Raw genomic sequence first — 16,336 nt, 5'->3', positions numbered from 1 at the left:
TTAAAATCTTACCTTCTGCCCGTTGGGTTTGATGCACCGAACAAAAAAAGGATTTGAAGAACTCAGCGTTGCCATTAAAGAATGAAGTGATTCCTGAAATACAGGTAGAGAGAAGAGAGCACTTCACAAGCTGGATTTCTGTACAAGCAACATAACCCTAGACAAGAGCTCCTGCAGCTCAGCACTGCAGAGAGCATCTAACTGCAACACCTAGTGGCGCACACCAGAAGTTACTGCACCGTGGAAGCTCTTGCTTCCAAACAGATGGGGTCAATATCTGTGTGTTTGTTTCTTCCACTGGCTCTTCTGATCAACACTAGCATCACTGTTTTACAATGAACAAGATTCACAGATTGATACAAAGAAAACTGTTCACAAGGAAACACCAAGTTGCTGTTTCAGGGATCTTTCAAATGACTGCTTAAGACTTAGGATCCACATTCCCAAACTGCTAAACTTGAGCAAGTCAAAAGGAAGGATAAGGGGTCTATGGCAAAACCCACCAACTCAGATTTCCTCTTTTCATTTCAACCACTCCAAACCCACTCATTTTCCATCTTCCCTGAAGAAAACAGGTTTTTTCTTAGCTTTAGAACTCTGAATGATCCCATGCACATTAGACTATCAGTTGTCTGAACCTCAGCCTGAAGATAAAAATCACAAAATCCCTCAGTCCTTTTATGATTATTACTTTAATTACACATCCGCCCCTTTTCCGCCTGAGCCATCATTCCATATCTTATTCCAACTTGCCTCATTCTGTATCATTAAGTAGGATGAACCTTTTTAAACTGAAGTCTTGCATTTACTTTGCAGAGATACAAATGATTGTCCAGGAGAGGAGCTCAGGCTCTGAAGAGCTCACGAAGTCAGCAATGGTAATGTTACACCCCTCAGAGGTGGCACTTTGTGCCAGGCAGCAGAGAGAATACAGAGCAGGCTGCCAAGGAGACAGAAACTGCACCTTTAAAGGAGCAACACTGTGTGTCCTGCCATATGTCTTGGAGCAAAACTGTCAATGTCAGTCTGTTATAACAAATTCTTGCTTTAATCTGCAGACCAAGCACTTACGTGGTGATTGAGCATGCAGTGATAAAGGCAGCAGGCAGAGTTATGGCTGTGCACAGGAGCTGGAGCAGGGCAAAGGGAGCAAACGGTGAAATGACTGGGAACATAAATGATAGTTCTTGGTTCACTTGCCTTTGCCAGCCTATGGACCAGGGAGTCGGGCAGCAAATGTTAAACAGAACATACAAAGACAAAAATCTTTGTGTAAAGACAAATATTTACAGCTTCGAAAAGTAAAGGCTTCATCCGTATTAAACCCGTGTGAACATTACACCCATGGACAATTCTCTCATTCCAGGCTCCTACTTACAGATACTGGAAAAGTTGGTCAGTCTAAACAAAGATGATTTAAACTATTTTCACTTTCACCTGTGGTACAGCCAGCCAGATTCTGCACAGTGCTGCAAGCCTCTAAGTCACTGTCAGGTGATGAGCTCATTTGGATTTTGCCCTGCTGTAATCAACAGGCTGAAACAGATGGTATCTAAGCTCTGCTATTCTGCATGCACCCCCAGGCCTGCATTAGGCAGGTCATCAAATGAAAAGAAGAGTCAACCAATTTATCATGAGAATAAAACTGTGAAGGCAAAGTTCTTATCTTCAGTTGAAATAAGATGGACTAATCCCTGTAAGGCTTTAAAACATGTAAAAAATACCCAACCTAATTCTCTGGGGAAGGCATGATGTGAAGGTCAACCTCTTGTAAAGCAGCCCAGCTGGTTAATGGTCAGTTACTGCAGCATGAGATAAGAGGCAATAATGTTTTGATTTCATGTTTTATCACCCTTATGTTTTCCAGGGCCCCTGACAGAGAACAGAAGGAATACTACACTTTGTTCTACCTTGCCAAATGGGTGCAAAAATATGGTCTGTTTTTGTAAGGTTAACATCTTAAAGGTCTACTTTGCACATATACAAATGACTAAGAGAAAACAGTACGTTCTGCTACCCCAGAGAACTAGCAAATGACACCATCTCGTGACAAGAAATGCGTACTTCTCAGATGAGTTATGGTAGCACAAAGCAAGCTGTCTCGAAAATACATTAGTGTTTTTTAATAAAAGACATTGTGTGTGCCCCAGCATACACTCCTTGCTGTTCTGTCCAACACTTACCAATAGTCTATTAGGATAACATCTGCCCTTAAGGGGTTTGAGTCTGCTCTTTTTTAAAAAAGTGAATGAACTCTGCAAATGTATATTAATTCAAGCACAATGAAAGGCAACTAATCCAGACTTGTACTCATGCAATTTAGGAGACGTTTCATGCCAATCTTTCTCTTTTAAATAATTTGCAGATAGACTTTATGCTAGATTTCAATTTGGTGCCATTTCTGATGAGAGGCTATAAAGCCTCATAAGAAGGTGTTTAACAAGAATGCCTTCCAAACTTTAAGTTAAAGCAAGGCAACACCTTAATGAGGTATTTATTTAGCACTTATTTTTCTAAGCATACAGGCACCGCTGTAAGGCTTTGTGGGATTTTGTGGTTGGATCTAGGTTATAAAGACAAACCGGGACAACTTCATAGATGAGCTTTAAAATAAGGACAAATAAGCAAGTGGTGAATGCAACAGTTTTGTGGGGATGGTGTGATGCAAAGGTTAGTGTCTACTTGAAACTAGCCAGGATCGGTTAATTAGCAGTGTCACAGAAGAGACAGAAATGTGTTCATGCTCAAGTTTAGCCTCTTTCAACCTGCACCTGTTCTTTACTCACCAGGGTTTGTCTATCACTGATTAGCTACAGAGCAGAGATGACACATTAACTAACCTTGAACTGGAGACTGACAGTGGGTTTTCGGTGCTTGCTTCCACATTTAAGAGTGTCCTGATTGTTGCGACTTGAAACATGTTCAAATAGATCATAGATGAAATCAAGACTGAAATGGAAAAGTAAAACAGTATTTCTGAAGTGGATCTTAACAGACTATGAGGTTCACCACTGTAGAATGCAAAGAAAGCACTGTCTCTTAGCAAGAAGCTCCTCCATCAAAAACTCACTTATTGATTTTCTCCACAATTTTTAATAAACAATAGATTTCGACTTTGCAGAATTTATGCAGGGGATTAAAAATAAAAACAAAACAAGGAGGTTCTTTCTTCTCTACTCCAAACACATCATTAGGGAAATGAAGTGTGAAGTCCTAGAGGCTTTACTGCATTTTACTCCACTCACTCAACCAAAACTCCAGCAGACGGCAACTGGAATTGTACCCGAACTAAGACTGGTTAGGGAAGTAACACAAAATAGCCACCCATGTAAGCCTCACTTTAGATACCAGCTGTGCATGCTGTTTTCTACTCTATCAGTTAGGTACCCTCCTCTTACTATTTCTACAGAAACACAGATATTTTAATTCAAGCTCCACACAGATGTTGGTGCAAAAGCAAAACTAGGCCCAGCCAAGTTTAACTCATTTGTTCTTTTTACCTAGATGCTTCAATTGACAGATGTTATAGCCAAAATGTCATAAATCCAGAACAAATAACATAGAGAGGGAAATGCTTATTAACTGTTTCCCCTCGACAAAAGGGCTTAAGGGATTTACAAACAAGCAACTTGCACGGCAAGGCAGGGTGACTGGATGGGATAGGGGAGGGCAGTAGATGAGACAGCAACACCCAGGCTCAGCTCCCTCTTCTTCTACTGTTCCTCTGTGTGTCCTGAAGCCTCAACCAAATACCTACAAAAAGGGATGTGGTACTGCCCCAGCTCACAGGGTACCACTGTAAGGACCCCAAGACCTTACACAACAGAACGACACGAGACATGTAGGTACCAAAGGCATCCAAGCTCAGGCTTTCAGTCAGATAAATCTTAACAGAAGTTCTCCCCTTGAAGCAATTACTGTATGGCAGCTTGCACTGTGGTAGTCCCCGACAGCAAGTGTTCAACCAAATTAGGGAATACCAGAAATACAAAAGTGAAGTAAAAAACCACACATACATGCTGCCTATGAGGCACTCTGAAACAGTTAAAAACCACTAACAGCTTCCACAATCCTTACTCATTACAGAGTAGCAAGTGAGTTCCCTAGGAATGCCCTGGACTGAACAGCAACAAGGTACTCTACAATATAGGTAAACTCGACTTTGTGAGAACCTGTTACAGTCAGATCTGCTTACAGGCAACTCTGATATGCTCATTTCTGTGATATGATATGCTCATCTCTATTTCATTCTATGCTCATTTCAGGTCTGTCAAGGTCTGATGCTATGCAACATCTAACATACTCAGACCCCAGCAGAATTAGGTGATCAATCCTGGCAGAATTAGTTGATACAACACCCCTTTTTCCTTAACAATCCTGGCAGAATTAGTTGATACAACACCCCTTTTTCCTTAACAAAAACGGCAGAAACTTACCTGCTTTCACGTAACAAGTTCAGGAGATCATCTCTGAAAGTATCTCTGTTCTTCTCCAAGATCCCCCTGACATCATACTGGACCTAGAAGGAAACAGAACTGGTTCAAACAACAAAGCCAAACAGTCAGGCACCTCTCACAAGAGCGGTACTGTAAAAAGTGCAGAGGGAACAGAGTGCTTTAGTTAATTTTGAACAGCCTTGGGGGAAAATTAAGCTAATGAAAATTCTGCTTGGAATAATTTCAGCAAATAAAAATTACCTCCCCAGCGTAGTGCTTCACTCCAAAGTTGTGAACGGCAACCCTTGGTTTTACATAAAAAGGATTGTTCTAATTGGAGGGGAAAAAAAAGAGAAAAATATTTGGAGGGGGTTGTCACATTATCCTCTCAACCCATACCTAAATAGACCATTGTCTTCCAGTGAACTCCCTGGAAGATTAGTGCTCCAAAAGCAAACAAGCAATTCATAATGATAATAGGATTTGTTAGTCTGGGCTGCTTCACATGCAGTAATAACAGATTTATAGTATATAAAAAGGCATTACACTAAACCTGAACCCCATCTGTCAGAACCATCTACAAAAGGCACTTTGAAAGAGAAGGTTCTATCTTAAGCTGGCAGTTATGAAGATTGGTGGATATGCTTGCATCCCAGAAATCGTGAAAAATAATTCAAGGATCCCAAATAAAGGTAACACTAACCTGGACAGAGGGAACAGCAAACTTCCAGTGAATGACGTAATTTACTGAATGATGTGAATACTTCATTAAATCAAGGGAATTGAAGATCTAAATAATCTGACCTACTGCAGGTTGACAGAGTTCTAATTAAGAGTAGAATTTGACTGATACACTACAATGGAAAGCTTTAACTGAACAGCAACAAGGATATGTTCTTCCAGTAACCAACTCAGCCTTGACAGCAAATTATATGGATTGCCATGGAAGTAGGATCACATCCAAAAAGCCTCTAGAACTATGCACCCATATGTTTGAACCATGAATTTCTACAGAAGCAAAGAGATCCTACATAATTTGCACAGAAAATATCAGCAAAACATCACATACAGCATGCTGGGCATTCAACTTCTCCAGTAAGGTGGAGTCAGTAGCTTGAGGAAAATGGCTCTCCTCATTGATGAGTGCCAGTAGTCCCAGTTTCTAGAATAGCAAGAAGAGGGAGAAGATGAATTAGTGCACAGATGGACACAGCTGTTTTCCCCAGTTTGGAAAAATCACAAAGTCCTTGAAGTTGCTGTGTGCAGAGAGGCACAAAAAAGTCATATACTACTAAAACACCAGTCTTGAAGGTGACTGCAATCCTATTTTTCTGGCAACACTCCTTTTGAAATACAGAGCACATGATCTGTGGGCAAAATAAAGAAAAACGAGCTACTGGAAGAATCAGCAGTTCTCCTGATGTAGGCAGTTTTTAGATGCATGCAATGACACTGCCCCAGAACATATCCCCAGCCTCCAAGATCTCCAACGATCAGGAGTCCAAGGAGTTTGTAAAACAGCCTTTCAGTTTCTTCCATATAATTATGTACCCAGTTGTTGAACCAATGCAAACTTTTAGCACCCACAGTGCCCAGGGGCAGAGCAAAAGATAGACAGTTTAACTTTGCCCTGCGTGAAGCACAACCTCCCTTTGCTTTGCATATACCCCTGTGTAATTTCCTTTGATGTTCCCTACTTCTCATGCTAGAAGAGGTGGTAAACAAAGCAAGCTGCCCCACAATTAATTAATGTGTCCAGAAAGCTCCAGGTTGATACAGCCTCTCAGAAAAACACAGTTCTCTGGGTGCACATTTTAATAAGCCATGTCCCAAGGGCCCAGAGCAGCTCCTGAAAAGCCACACTGCCCTGACTGCAGTCACGTCCTGCCAGCTGGATCTCCTGCCCGCTGCCACTCGCTTCTGTGCTCGGCTGAGCTCTTGCAATCACACACCCAGCCATGGAGATAAGCTCACACAGCCCGCCTGGACCGATGGCAAGAGTGAGCATGGATCAAATTACTCCTTTTAACCATCTCCAAATACTGCTTTTGTATATAATCACACACAGAGAAAAGTTGCTACAAGGAAAAGAGCTCACAATATAATTCTCAATATAAACATACATGAAAATGATATGATTAAAAGTTTGCTATTTAAACATGCAAGCTCTACCAGTCTCTTCACTTGTTCTTTGTATTAACAAATATTTTTAAGACCTATTACTGCAGAAGAAAAACGAACAATAGGTAACAGTATCAAATTCTTTCTTACCTTTTCAATAAGATCCAAGCACTCTCCATTGTCTGTCCAATCAATATCTTCCCAAATTAGTCCTTCCCTAAGGAAAATAAAGCAGGCCTTTTAATTGAAATTATTTTAGTTGTAGAAATAGGAGAAGCTAGTGTATTTATCTTGCAAATCACAGCAAAATCAGCTTGCTTTTATAAAATACACAGCTCCAGACAGAGATTTTCAAAGGAAGCTAAGGTAGCTGCAAACTAAGATTACAAGTGAATACCATATTGTCGAAATTCTTTCAAATTTGTCCTCTCTCTCTTACCTGCTGTACTCCAGTTGCTCCAAGGAAAAGATGTGCTTGTTGAAATACTCCTGAAGCTTCTCATTTGCATAGTTAATATTGAACTGCTCAAAACGGTTTACCTAAAGAGACAAGAAATTTTCAAAAATGCATACACTTCAAGTATTTTAATTTGTAAACAAGGGAATGGGTTAAGTCATAACATGTTTAACAATCAAGTTCCAGAGAAGAGGATAAAAATATGTAAAGCAATAAAGCAGAAATATCAGACAAGCCATTTGAATAAGCTTTTGAAACCTACCTCAAAGTTTTCAAATCCAAATATGTCCAAAATTCCAATAGTCTTGAAGTCTTCCTTGCTCCTGATTCTGCTATTGATTTTCTTAATGACCCAAGCAAAACACTGAGAATAAAGTGCCATAGCCATAGAATCTCTGCTGTCTATTGCCTGCATTAAAGAAATACACAACACATCAACCACCCCTTGACTGAGAAATGACCAGACTCTGCTGGTCAGTGTCCTTAGCACAGCACAAAGCAATGTATAATGCAAGAGGCTTCCTATTCCTATGTAGCTTGACAGCAATTATACTAACACTTACAAGGCATCATGATTTGAGATTTAACAGTTTAGCTTAAAACAGCTGTACACCTATGTGGCTTTAAAATTACATTTCAAGGCTAAAGCATTCAAAAAACTAGGAAATTATAAACTTAAGTTGCGGAGGAAGGAAGAAGTAGTGTAGGAAATAATACCTTAACTCACCCTTTTCCAGAGGGAAGCATAATGTTATGCATACCTATTTCTAATTCCCTTCTTGTAAATTATAAAAATATTTCTCCTGAAAATTTTGAAAAAATACCCCCCGACACAAGTCTCCAAAATGAAAAGAATATCAGCCTACATGTTTAGAATTTGAAAAAAATGGTAAGTAATCAGGCTTCATAAAAGTAACAGGAGACAAGCTACGAGTCCTGGCCAGAATAATAGATGGGATCTTGGTTACAACTCTGATGCATGAGCTAAGCTTCTGTTCTTGAGTGATCAATGACTTCTCTGGACTTGAAGACTGAGACATCTTTCAAAGACCCTAAAAACACGTCAAAACTGAGATGCCTTTACCTGTTGTATACTAAGAGGTGTTAGGATTTCTTCTCCCCTGAGTATCATCGACCTCTGTGTCAATGCTTCTGTTAGATGTGTGGAGTCCAACCCCAGTAACTCAGCAGATCTACCCAGGGCTGGAAAAGGAGAAAGAAAAATATAAATATGTCCTTCAATGTACAAAGTTATGAAACCAGTTTTGTTTTCTACCATTATTATTACTACTGCCACCACCACCATTTTAGATGCTCCTGAAATGACAGGGTTTAGAGATGAAAACACAACTAGAAATTCTAGGATACTGTTTTGCTGCTCATGAAAAGGCATAAATATGTACATCTGAGGGAAATTAGCAGTAGAAATACATCACAGGTAAGTCACAAATATTTATTTTTCTCCTACGTGTCAATAATTCAAACAATCCACTACTTGCCCTAACACATTTTTCCAAACACAAACAGTAATTGATTCTTTTCCACATGAATGTGTTTCTGCTTTGCTTGGGATGATGAGGATAAACCAATGAAATTTTTCTTCCATGCATACTTTAATTTCCAGTTTTGCTATAATGTGGTATAAAAAGCAGTACAGAATGCTACTCTCTAATGCCATATTTAAACAAACATTTTAAATGCCCACCAGCTCAATCTTTAGACATACCAGCACATTCTTTCAGATATGTAACTGAAATATTGAAAGCTCTAAAAAAAGATACTTTCAGTGGAGGTCTTGGTTAGGGAATGTATTTGAGCACTTAAGTTTTATCAACTTGAGAATATTTCAAAGAAGGAATTAAATTCAAATAGAATTTCATTACTGTTAATGGAATAAATATGTGTCCAAGGTCTTCCCAAATGAAGACCCAGTATACAGCAGCAGACTACTGTGCCTTATTTGTCAAACCCCATCCTCCCAAAGTAACATTTTAATCAACGTTTACAGACGTTAAAAAGTAGTAAAACCCTTTCACTGCCTGTCCTTGCTATGTTCAGATATACTAACAACAAATAAGGCTTTCAGAACCCCAAGAAACCTTCAGATTTGGATGCACAGCCTTCTCACCTGTTTTAAAGGACACTTGTGCCCCGCCAGCAGTGATGAACTCAACGTTTCCCAGATGCAAAATGCCAGCCAACAGCCTCAGAACTTCTTGTACTTCCTCCCTGCTGAACTCCATCACTTCCATTGCAGTCTGGAATGACATGTGAGCTTCTTCAATAACATGTACACAGACTCAAAAATAGGAGGCCTTGGAAAAGCAAGTCAGGACTAAAAGAAAGCTGGCTGAAGTCCATTCCTTTGGTTTCATCCCAAATTGAATACACTCAAAGGCATCACTGGGACATCTTGGAACATGTAAGTATTGCTCTGCTTTTAAGAAATTTCATTTTGATGCTGTAATGATGTTGTAATTTGCTTTCAAATTCATCATTAAAATCATATAAATATTGGAACGACCTACTGAGCTGTGCATCAGATGCAATTACTCTAATTTGAATTATTAATTGATTACCTCCTGCGTGTTTTTACCAAAATTTGCCTACTGGCCTTGTAGGTAACAAGGCATGGGGGAGGAAAAACACAGCAGCATGTAAGATTTGATCATTTTTGTGCCCAAACATGCACCTTTCCAATGTGGTCTGACAACTTCCAGTAGAACTGAGGAGGAAAGGTATCTATATAAAAAGTGCTGAATTTATGAATAAACAATATGGCAACAATCAAGGCTCCACTACATAAATGAGGAGAAGAGCAAATAATAAAACACTAAAAGAAGTACTAAAACAAGAGGAACAAATGCTTTCCTTTGACACAAAAAGGGTAATTGTATGCCTTTGAAATGACCAAACTTTCCAAATTTGGGTGTCACATGAGCCTTTTTGAGACCAGATCACAGTTTTGTACCCTTACAGACTCATTATGGTATAGTCAATGCAGGTGTTTGACAGAGGACACATTTTATCTTTCATAAATCATCCACTACAAATGGAAAAGCCTCAGACTCATCCCACAATCCAAAGCAGAGTAGTGATAATGGTTGAAGATTTAATTTGTAAAGAAGACCTCTCACAACAAAAGGGCAGCAGCACTACGAGTTCATCTCCCTGCTCACTGTGCTGCTCCTCCCTGTCTCCTACAAAAAAAAGTTTCCCTTAAGTAACATTTCCAAGACTTAGACTGCAATAAAAGCAGGCAGAGGAGATGACTACAATAGGGAAAGACAGGTGAGGGTGAGCTGCAGGGGTTTCTGCCCACCTCCTGCTCTGGGAATGCAGGCTGGCACCCCCTGCTCCCAGCCTGCCCATGCTGCGGGCAGCAGGCAAACATCACCTGCCCAGCTGATTTCATGCCCTGCCTACCCTGGGATGATTAGCACAAATTAAACGTCATGCTAATTAACTTCAGCATGTGACTACAATATAGACAGGTTACCAACTTTTCCAACACTTCCTTCCACCACACAAGATGAGAGATTTTTACTCTAAAAAAACCTGCTGCATCCACTACACATTCATTTGTCAATTTAGCAAAAAGGTTACCATAGCTAAGAAAAACAGTTTGGTGAAGGGCATAAAACCAAGCATTTGATCTGATTTTTAAAATCTAACACACATCACCTCAGTGCTACAATACCCAATTAGCGTGATCAGTATAGACTAATTGCTGTGGATGTAAGATATAAAGATATCCAGAGAGATTCCATCAGGACTCGGTTTTTAATCTGTGCTTATGTTTTCATAACTCTGTTGTGTAAATTACTGTATACAATTGGATTTCCCAGCTGCAACTTAGAGTCACAGGTGCTTCACTCCCTGTGTGCTGCACTGCAGGCTCCACCCAGTAGATGCCACATGATTTGGGCAAAGCTTTCAGATTGAAAAACAGTGAAAAAAAAATTAAAAAAAAAAAAAAATATACATATCTGTAGCACAAAACAATGCGGGGAAAGGCAAATGCATGTAAAAGTCTTACTGACTTCCCAACAGATACTATTTTCATTTCAAAATGTAAGCATTTTGCTAAATTACAGCACACTTTGAAACAACAGAGTAAATGAAATACTGGAGGAAAGGTAAAGGCACGCTCAAAATGAGATTGAAGCATTTTGAGAAAATATAAGTCCCTGTAAGACTAATGCCTCAATGAAAGAGCTGCACATGCAGGAAGGCACAGGAAGCCTTTGTACCCTGCTGTCAATGGACTCCACACACCCGAACTTCCAGCATTTTTAAAGCAAAAGAACTACGGAAGCAACTCACAATGACTTCCTTGAAAGAATCTTTGTCGCTGATTGTCTTATCCGCTATACATCCAGACTGGTTCAGGTAGTGGTAGTTCTCAGGTACAGACAAGTAAAAAGCATCTAATGAGGAGAGAAAACAGGGTGAGTGAAAAGAAATACCAAAACAAAAGTACTCCACAAACTACTATATCAGAGTTAAACAGGTCACAATTCATTTGCTCAGAAATTATAATAAGGCACAAGACAAAGTTTTACATTAAAATCAGATGGGGGGGTTATTTTGCTGGGTTTTGTTTTATTTAGCTGCATAATAGAGTTAACTCTACTTTTTAGCATGCAAAGACAGCAGGCCCACAGGGAGATGCTGAGACAGCTTTAGGCAATTTTGCACATAAACAAATGTCATTTCTTTTGTTCAGTGGATTTATTCTTTATGAGAAAGGATTAGAACAACCAGAATTATTTATCTTTGTTGCTGTGGAGTTATTTAGTACCAGCAAAAATATTCAGCTTGAACAGAATGAGGCATGTTTGTCCCCAAGTCATTTTCCCAAGGCCACAGCAGAAGCTGGGAGAAAAAACTACCATCAGCTCAGTGATATTCTTCAGCTAAGTAGGTTCCTTTATCAAACTGAGCTCAAATTCACATTCACTGAATCCCATCTGAATAAATAACCTATTTCTCTGCTTGGGTTAGTGGGTTTCTGCAGTTAAATTCTCCACTGCTGTCACCACTGCTGACTGCTAGCAGAAAACCACTACAGTTGTGTGACTTGTGCTTTGTCACTCACCTTTCTCTCTCTCTTCCATCCCTGCCAGCAGAGCATAGAATATATGATAATTTCTTTCCCCGGGGTTTTGTCTTACTACACGATTCTGTCAAAGTAAAAAATAGTTTCCACTTAAGTGATCATTTTTAAGGACAGATTTTTTATCCACAGTTTCAGAGAAAACATTAAATCAAACACAATTACTTAAGCAAAAGCAAACGTGATCTTACTTTTTCCAATAAATCTGGAGCCAGCAAGAACAGCTTCAGTCAAGGAATAAAAAGCAATTAATGCAGAAGTTTTTTATAATCTTGCTTCTTTCATTTGAGACAATAGGAAGACTATCACTGTCTTCTCACAACATGCTAAGCATGCTTCATACAATACACCTACAACAAGATAAATAAAGTAGCAACAATGACAATATTGTAGCAGTTCTAATATCAGTGGATCAACACCTTCTCTTCCATCGCATCAAAACTGGACTTGGCAGATTCTGCATTTTAAATGACATCTGTTTTCTTTTGCTTTTTCCTTTCCCTAAAGGTTGGAAACAACTTCAAGAACTAAATCTGTCCCACTGCAAAAGCAGCTTAAGTTTAAAAAAGCAGGTAGGACCCTCTTGGAATATTCCTCATCCCCACTGCTCTGGTGCTCTAGGAGAGCTGGCTCATAGTCTGATTTTGCTAAATGCAGGACAAGTCCGAGGACTTAACCCACCCAGACTCACACTGCAGAAACTGAGCAGCTCTGCTCCTTCAAGTACTTTTCCAGAGAACTAAGCAGCTTATCTTTGGATATAGTAATGAGGGAAATGGCTCACAACTGAAGTTATTCCCAAAGACTCAGGCTGTTTTAGCTCACTAAATGGGAACATGCACATGAGCCATGCCATGCTAGCAGTAGCAATACAAAATGCTGGTCCTCCAAGAGTACATACACCCCACGCTGCCACAAAAGCGTGTGTGCATGTGTGAATTTGGTGTTGCTGCCTCCCCTTCCCACCTACATCAGCTCAGTTTAACTGCACATATTTCAGGACAGGGTGAAAGGACAAAGGCAAGACAGTTCTCCCTCAGTCCTCCATCAAGGAGGTACATGGGGACTTCCCACAAACAGGCATGAAATCACTAAACGAGGATACAATCCATAATTCTTCCTCCCTGAATGTTTCCTTTCTGACAGATGTTCAGCTGAATAAACTTCCCAAAGCGACTTGAGTTGTTGTTGTAAACAGTCTTCGCATTGCCAAAAGCTTCCATAATTGGACTGTGAAAACAAAAAACGACAGGAGTGTTAACATGTGACCAGCATGCCAACAGCTTCGCATGAGGCTGGGGAAAGGAACAGCACTCTGACAAGCTCCCCTCTGACACTCTCCTCAACAGCAGGCTACATCCCAGCATTACCCTCCATTTATTAGCAATGGGCATCTCAGCTTCCCACCAAAAGATGCAAGTATTCATGCAACAGGAAGATAAATCATGCTGAACTACTCTGCAGCTGCAGAGTAGTTACTGCTACTCGCTACTTGTGCAATCGCTCAAAAGATGCACGCAATGCTCACTGCAGTACTCAAATGATAGAAATAAGAAATCTCAGCACATGCAAATTGCTAGACAGATGTAAGGAGTCCTTGTCCTAAGGCAATTAAAAAAAATAACTACATCAAGATACAGCACGTACAGCAGAGATGAAGCAAGATAAACAAAAGTAATAGCATCTTAAATTGCCTTTGTTTTTAAATAGTTTAGAACCGTGTCATTTCATGTGAACACCAAGATTTCTTTTTTGCTTGAGTAGATTGTGTCCAATTTATCTGATCATTTACTCATCTGTGTTATCAGTTCTCCTTATCCTCCCTCTCCTCAGCATGCTTTTACCGCTTGAGCACTTAATCCTCACCGTGCTGTATCTTGTTCTAAACGCATCCTCAGGCTACACAAACTGAACCAAAGGTTTCTCACTCCCATCACCCATTTCCCTCACTCTGATTATCTGAATTCAGCTCTACACAAAAATGAAAGCCACCATTAAAGCTTCATCCATTTCAAAACTCTGCATATTTTTGCTTCACCAAGAGATACCACCATGCTCACCACTCTCTAGAAGAGCCAGGTAATTTTGTTTAATGGAATATTTCCCTCTCTCCAATATTCATTTTATTGTTCAGTAAATACACACACACATATTTGATTACACTGCAAGCTCTTACTTCAACGTCAAGGCTCATGTCTTCTGAAAAAAATACCCGTGTATTGAAAGATCTAGTACCTGCTCTCAAGAATAGCTTGCTCCACGCAGGAGGTCTTCTCTCTGGAGGACAGCTCCAGTGAATGTTGGCTCATTGCAGACAAGAACTTGAGAATCAGCTTAGTGCTCTCTGTCTTACCAGCACCACTTTCACCACTGAAAGAAGAGGAGGAAACGGTTTGCACAGTCCCACTAGCCAGTGAAGAAGCCCTCTGGCTGGCCAGCCACACTCCACATTACTGGAAGTCAGGAAGACCGGGGTGATTAGAAATGATGGTCAGATGGAGACAGAACACCCTGTTAACTTCCTGAATATGACATCCAGGGAAAAACACAAGCTGTCCTTAGGCTTCATACCACTGCTCAGACAGCATTTCAAGGCACTGACTGCAAATGTACACACACCTAGGAGGCAACAAAGAGCTCTCTGAATGCAAACAATTATCCAACACTTCCCACTATCATGTTAAAGTCACAACAACGGCATGGCAATGGTCAGGGATAAAGACCAAACTACAAATTAAGATGGGAAAGTTTGGGATATGTTGCAGCAATCTAGCTAATGAAGGAGCCCTGCTGTGAAGAGGAGGAAGTTAAAGACACCAATGCTCATTCTAACACATAAAGGATACTTATAAAATTAATACTGAAATTCTTAGAGAACTACATACTCTTTAAACAAACTTTCTATATACCTATTGAAACAAACCAGTTTCATGTGAGTTCAAAATATACAATTTTCACCTCTCATTACCATCAGAGATGTAAAACCTCTCATCACCACCCACAGGAGAACAAAGCAATTTGATAATGCTAAATTGACATTCTCAAAACAAACTGTTAATAAGCAACCCTGCTGATACAAACAGAAGGCAATATACTCAGTTTCTCTTCAAAACCAACTCTCTAAAAAGGGAAAGTTTAAATTTGGCTCACTTCCCCAATATCCTTTCTCTTCAATTATGTAGCCTAAACACACACTGTGAGCCATTAAGAAATACAATTTGTGGGTAAAGTTTGTCTAGTTTTCTCACTCTTCATCTTGAGACATAGCACTGTATCCTAAGCTGTGGCCTAGTTCCTAATTAAGCTGTACCTAATTTCAGTTTACTCCCAAAGAGAGAGGGTATATTTTGGTCTTACTTCACGTTTTCCATTGTAGCAAGTGGGAATTTTGTCACTGACTTTGATGGAGCACAACTGGGCATGTGGAGCAAGCTTAGATAATTTGACAGTTCTATGTTGTGCCATTGCTGAGTAATGACCCCACTGGTTTTAGATTACAACAAAGTACAATGACGCTTTCTAGTAAAAAGCAAAGAAGAAAGGTACCACCCAAGAAAACAGCATGACATTTTCCTGCAAATGAATGTCAACAATAAAATTAGGGAAGAGACACTCAGGAAACATAATGAGACATCTTCATTACCGCCAGTATGTTCCAGCAAGTGTGATACATCCATTACATTTAAACCACATAAAAAAAATTCTGTAGTGATTTTATGTAATTTTACCCTTGATGTCTGGCCTTTTCAGTATTCCTTCCTTTTCTCTTTGCAGGCCCTCACTCATCTCCTCTGCCCCAGAAACAAATATTTAATATTCCTGCATTTAATACTCACCATAAAAAACATTTCTACTAGTAGTTTTGAGAAAATTTCACAAACCCTTGCATTATTCTTGCCTAGTGCAATACATCATCCAGTGATATGCACCTCTTCCTGCCTAAATTCTCTCTCTCTGAGCCACATGTATAGCTCAACAGCAGGCACAGGGTGACACCTAAGAGGACATCACCTCTTTCACTAACACCATCTTTCCTCTGCCCCCACCCACAGTCCCCTCCTTTGGAGAATCTGTAGTTCTATGGAAGCTGAAAGTTACCCCACTGTAACTGAGAGCCATAAAACAAGTGAGATACACAAAGCCAGTGGAAAAATACCTCCTGCACCTCTCTCTGGTACAGTTGGCATTACACACAATTATACG

General features: G+C 39.9%; 1 protein-coding gene across 1 annotated transcript in view; it reads right to left on the bottom strand.

The window, feature by feature from the left end:
* MYO10 (myosin X) overlaps positions 1 to 16,336 on the bottom strand; it is a 162,435-nt gene that overhangs the window by 51,861 nt on the left and 94,238 nt on the right. The window contains exons 5-19 of the mRNA XM_048311502.1: positions 14,369 to 14,503; positions 13,239 to 13,363; positions 12,325 to 12,338; positions 12,116 to 12,200; positions 11,341 to 11,444; positions 9,143 to 9,272; positions 8,099 to 8,217; positions 7,277 to 7,423; positions 6,997 to 7,097; positions 6,708 to 6,774; positions 5,506 to 5,598; positions 4,698 to 4,766; positions 4,437 to 4,519; positions 2,841 to 2,949; positions 13 to 93 (exon numbers count right to left, since the gene is read on the bottom strand). Of these exons, the coding sequence (XP_048167459.1) occupies positions 13 to 93; positions 2,841 to 2,949; positions 4,437 to 4,519; positions 4,698 to 4,766; positions 5,506 to 5,598; positions 6,708 to 6,774; positions 6,997 to 7,097; positions 7,277 to 7,423; positions 8,099 to 8,217; positions 9,143 to 9,272; positions 11,341 to 11,444; positions 12,116 to 12,200; positions 12,325 to 12,338; positions 13,239 to 13,363; positions 14,369 to 14,503 (1,462 nt within the window). The remainder of the gene's footprint in view (positions 1 to 12; positions 94 to 2,840; positions 2,950 to 4,436; positions 4,520 to 4,697; positions 4,767 to 5,505; positions 5,599 to 6,707; positions 6,775 to 6,996; positions 7,098 to 7,276; positions 7,424 to 8,098; positions 8,218 to 9,142; positions 9,273 to 11,340; positions 11,445 to 12,115; positions 12,201 to 12,324; positions 12,339 to 13,238; positions 13,364 to 14,368; positions 14,504 to 16,336) is intronic.

Source organism: Corvus hawaiiensis, chromosome 1, assembly GCF_020740725.1.
Source record: "Corvus hawaiiensis isolate bCorHaw1 chromosome 1, bCorHaw1.pri.cur, whole genome shotgun sequence".
NCBI classification, from domain to species: Eukaryota; Metazoa; Chordata; class Aves; order Passeriformes; family Corvidae; genus Corvus; species Corvus hawaiiensis.
This window is presented reverse-complemented; position numbering and strand designations above follow the sequence as displayed.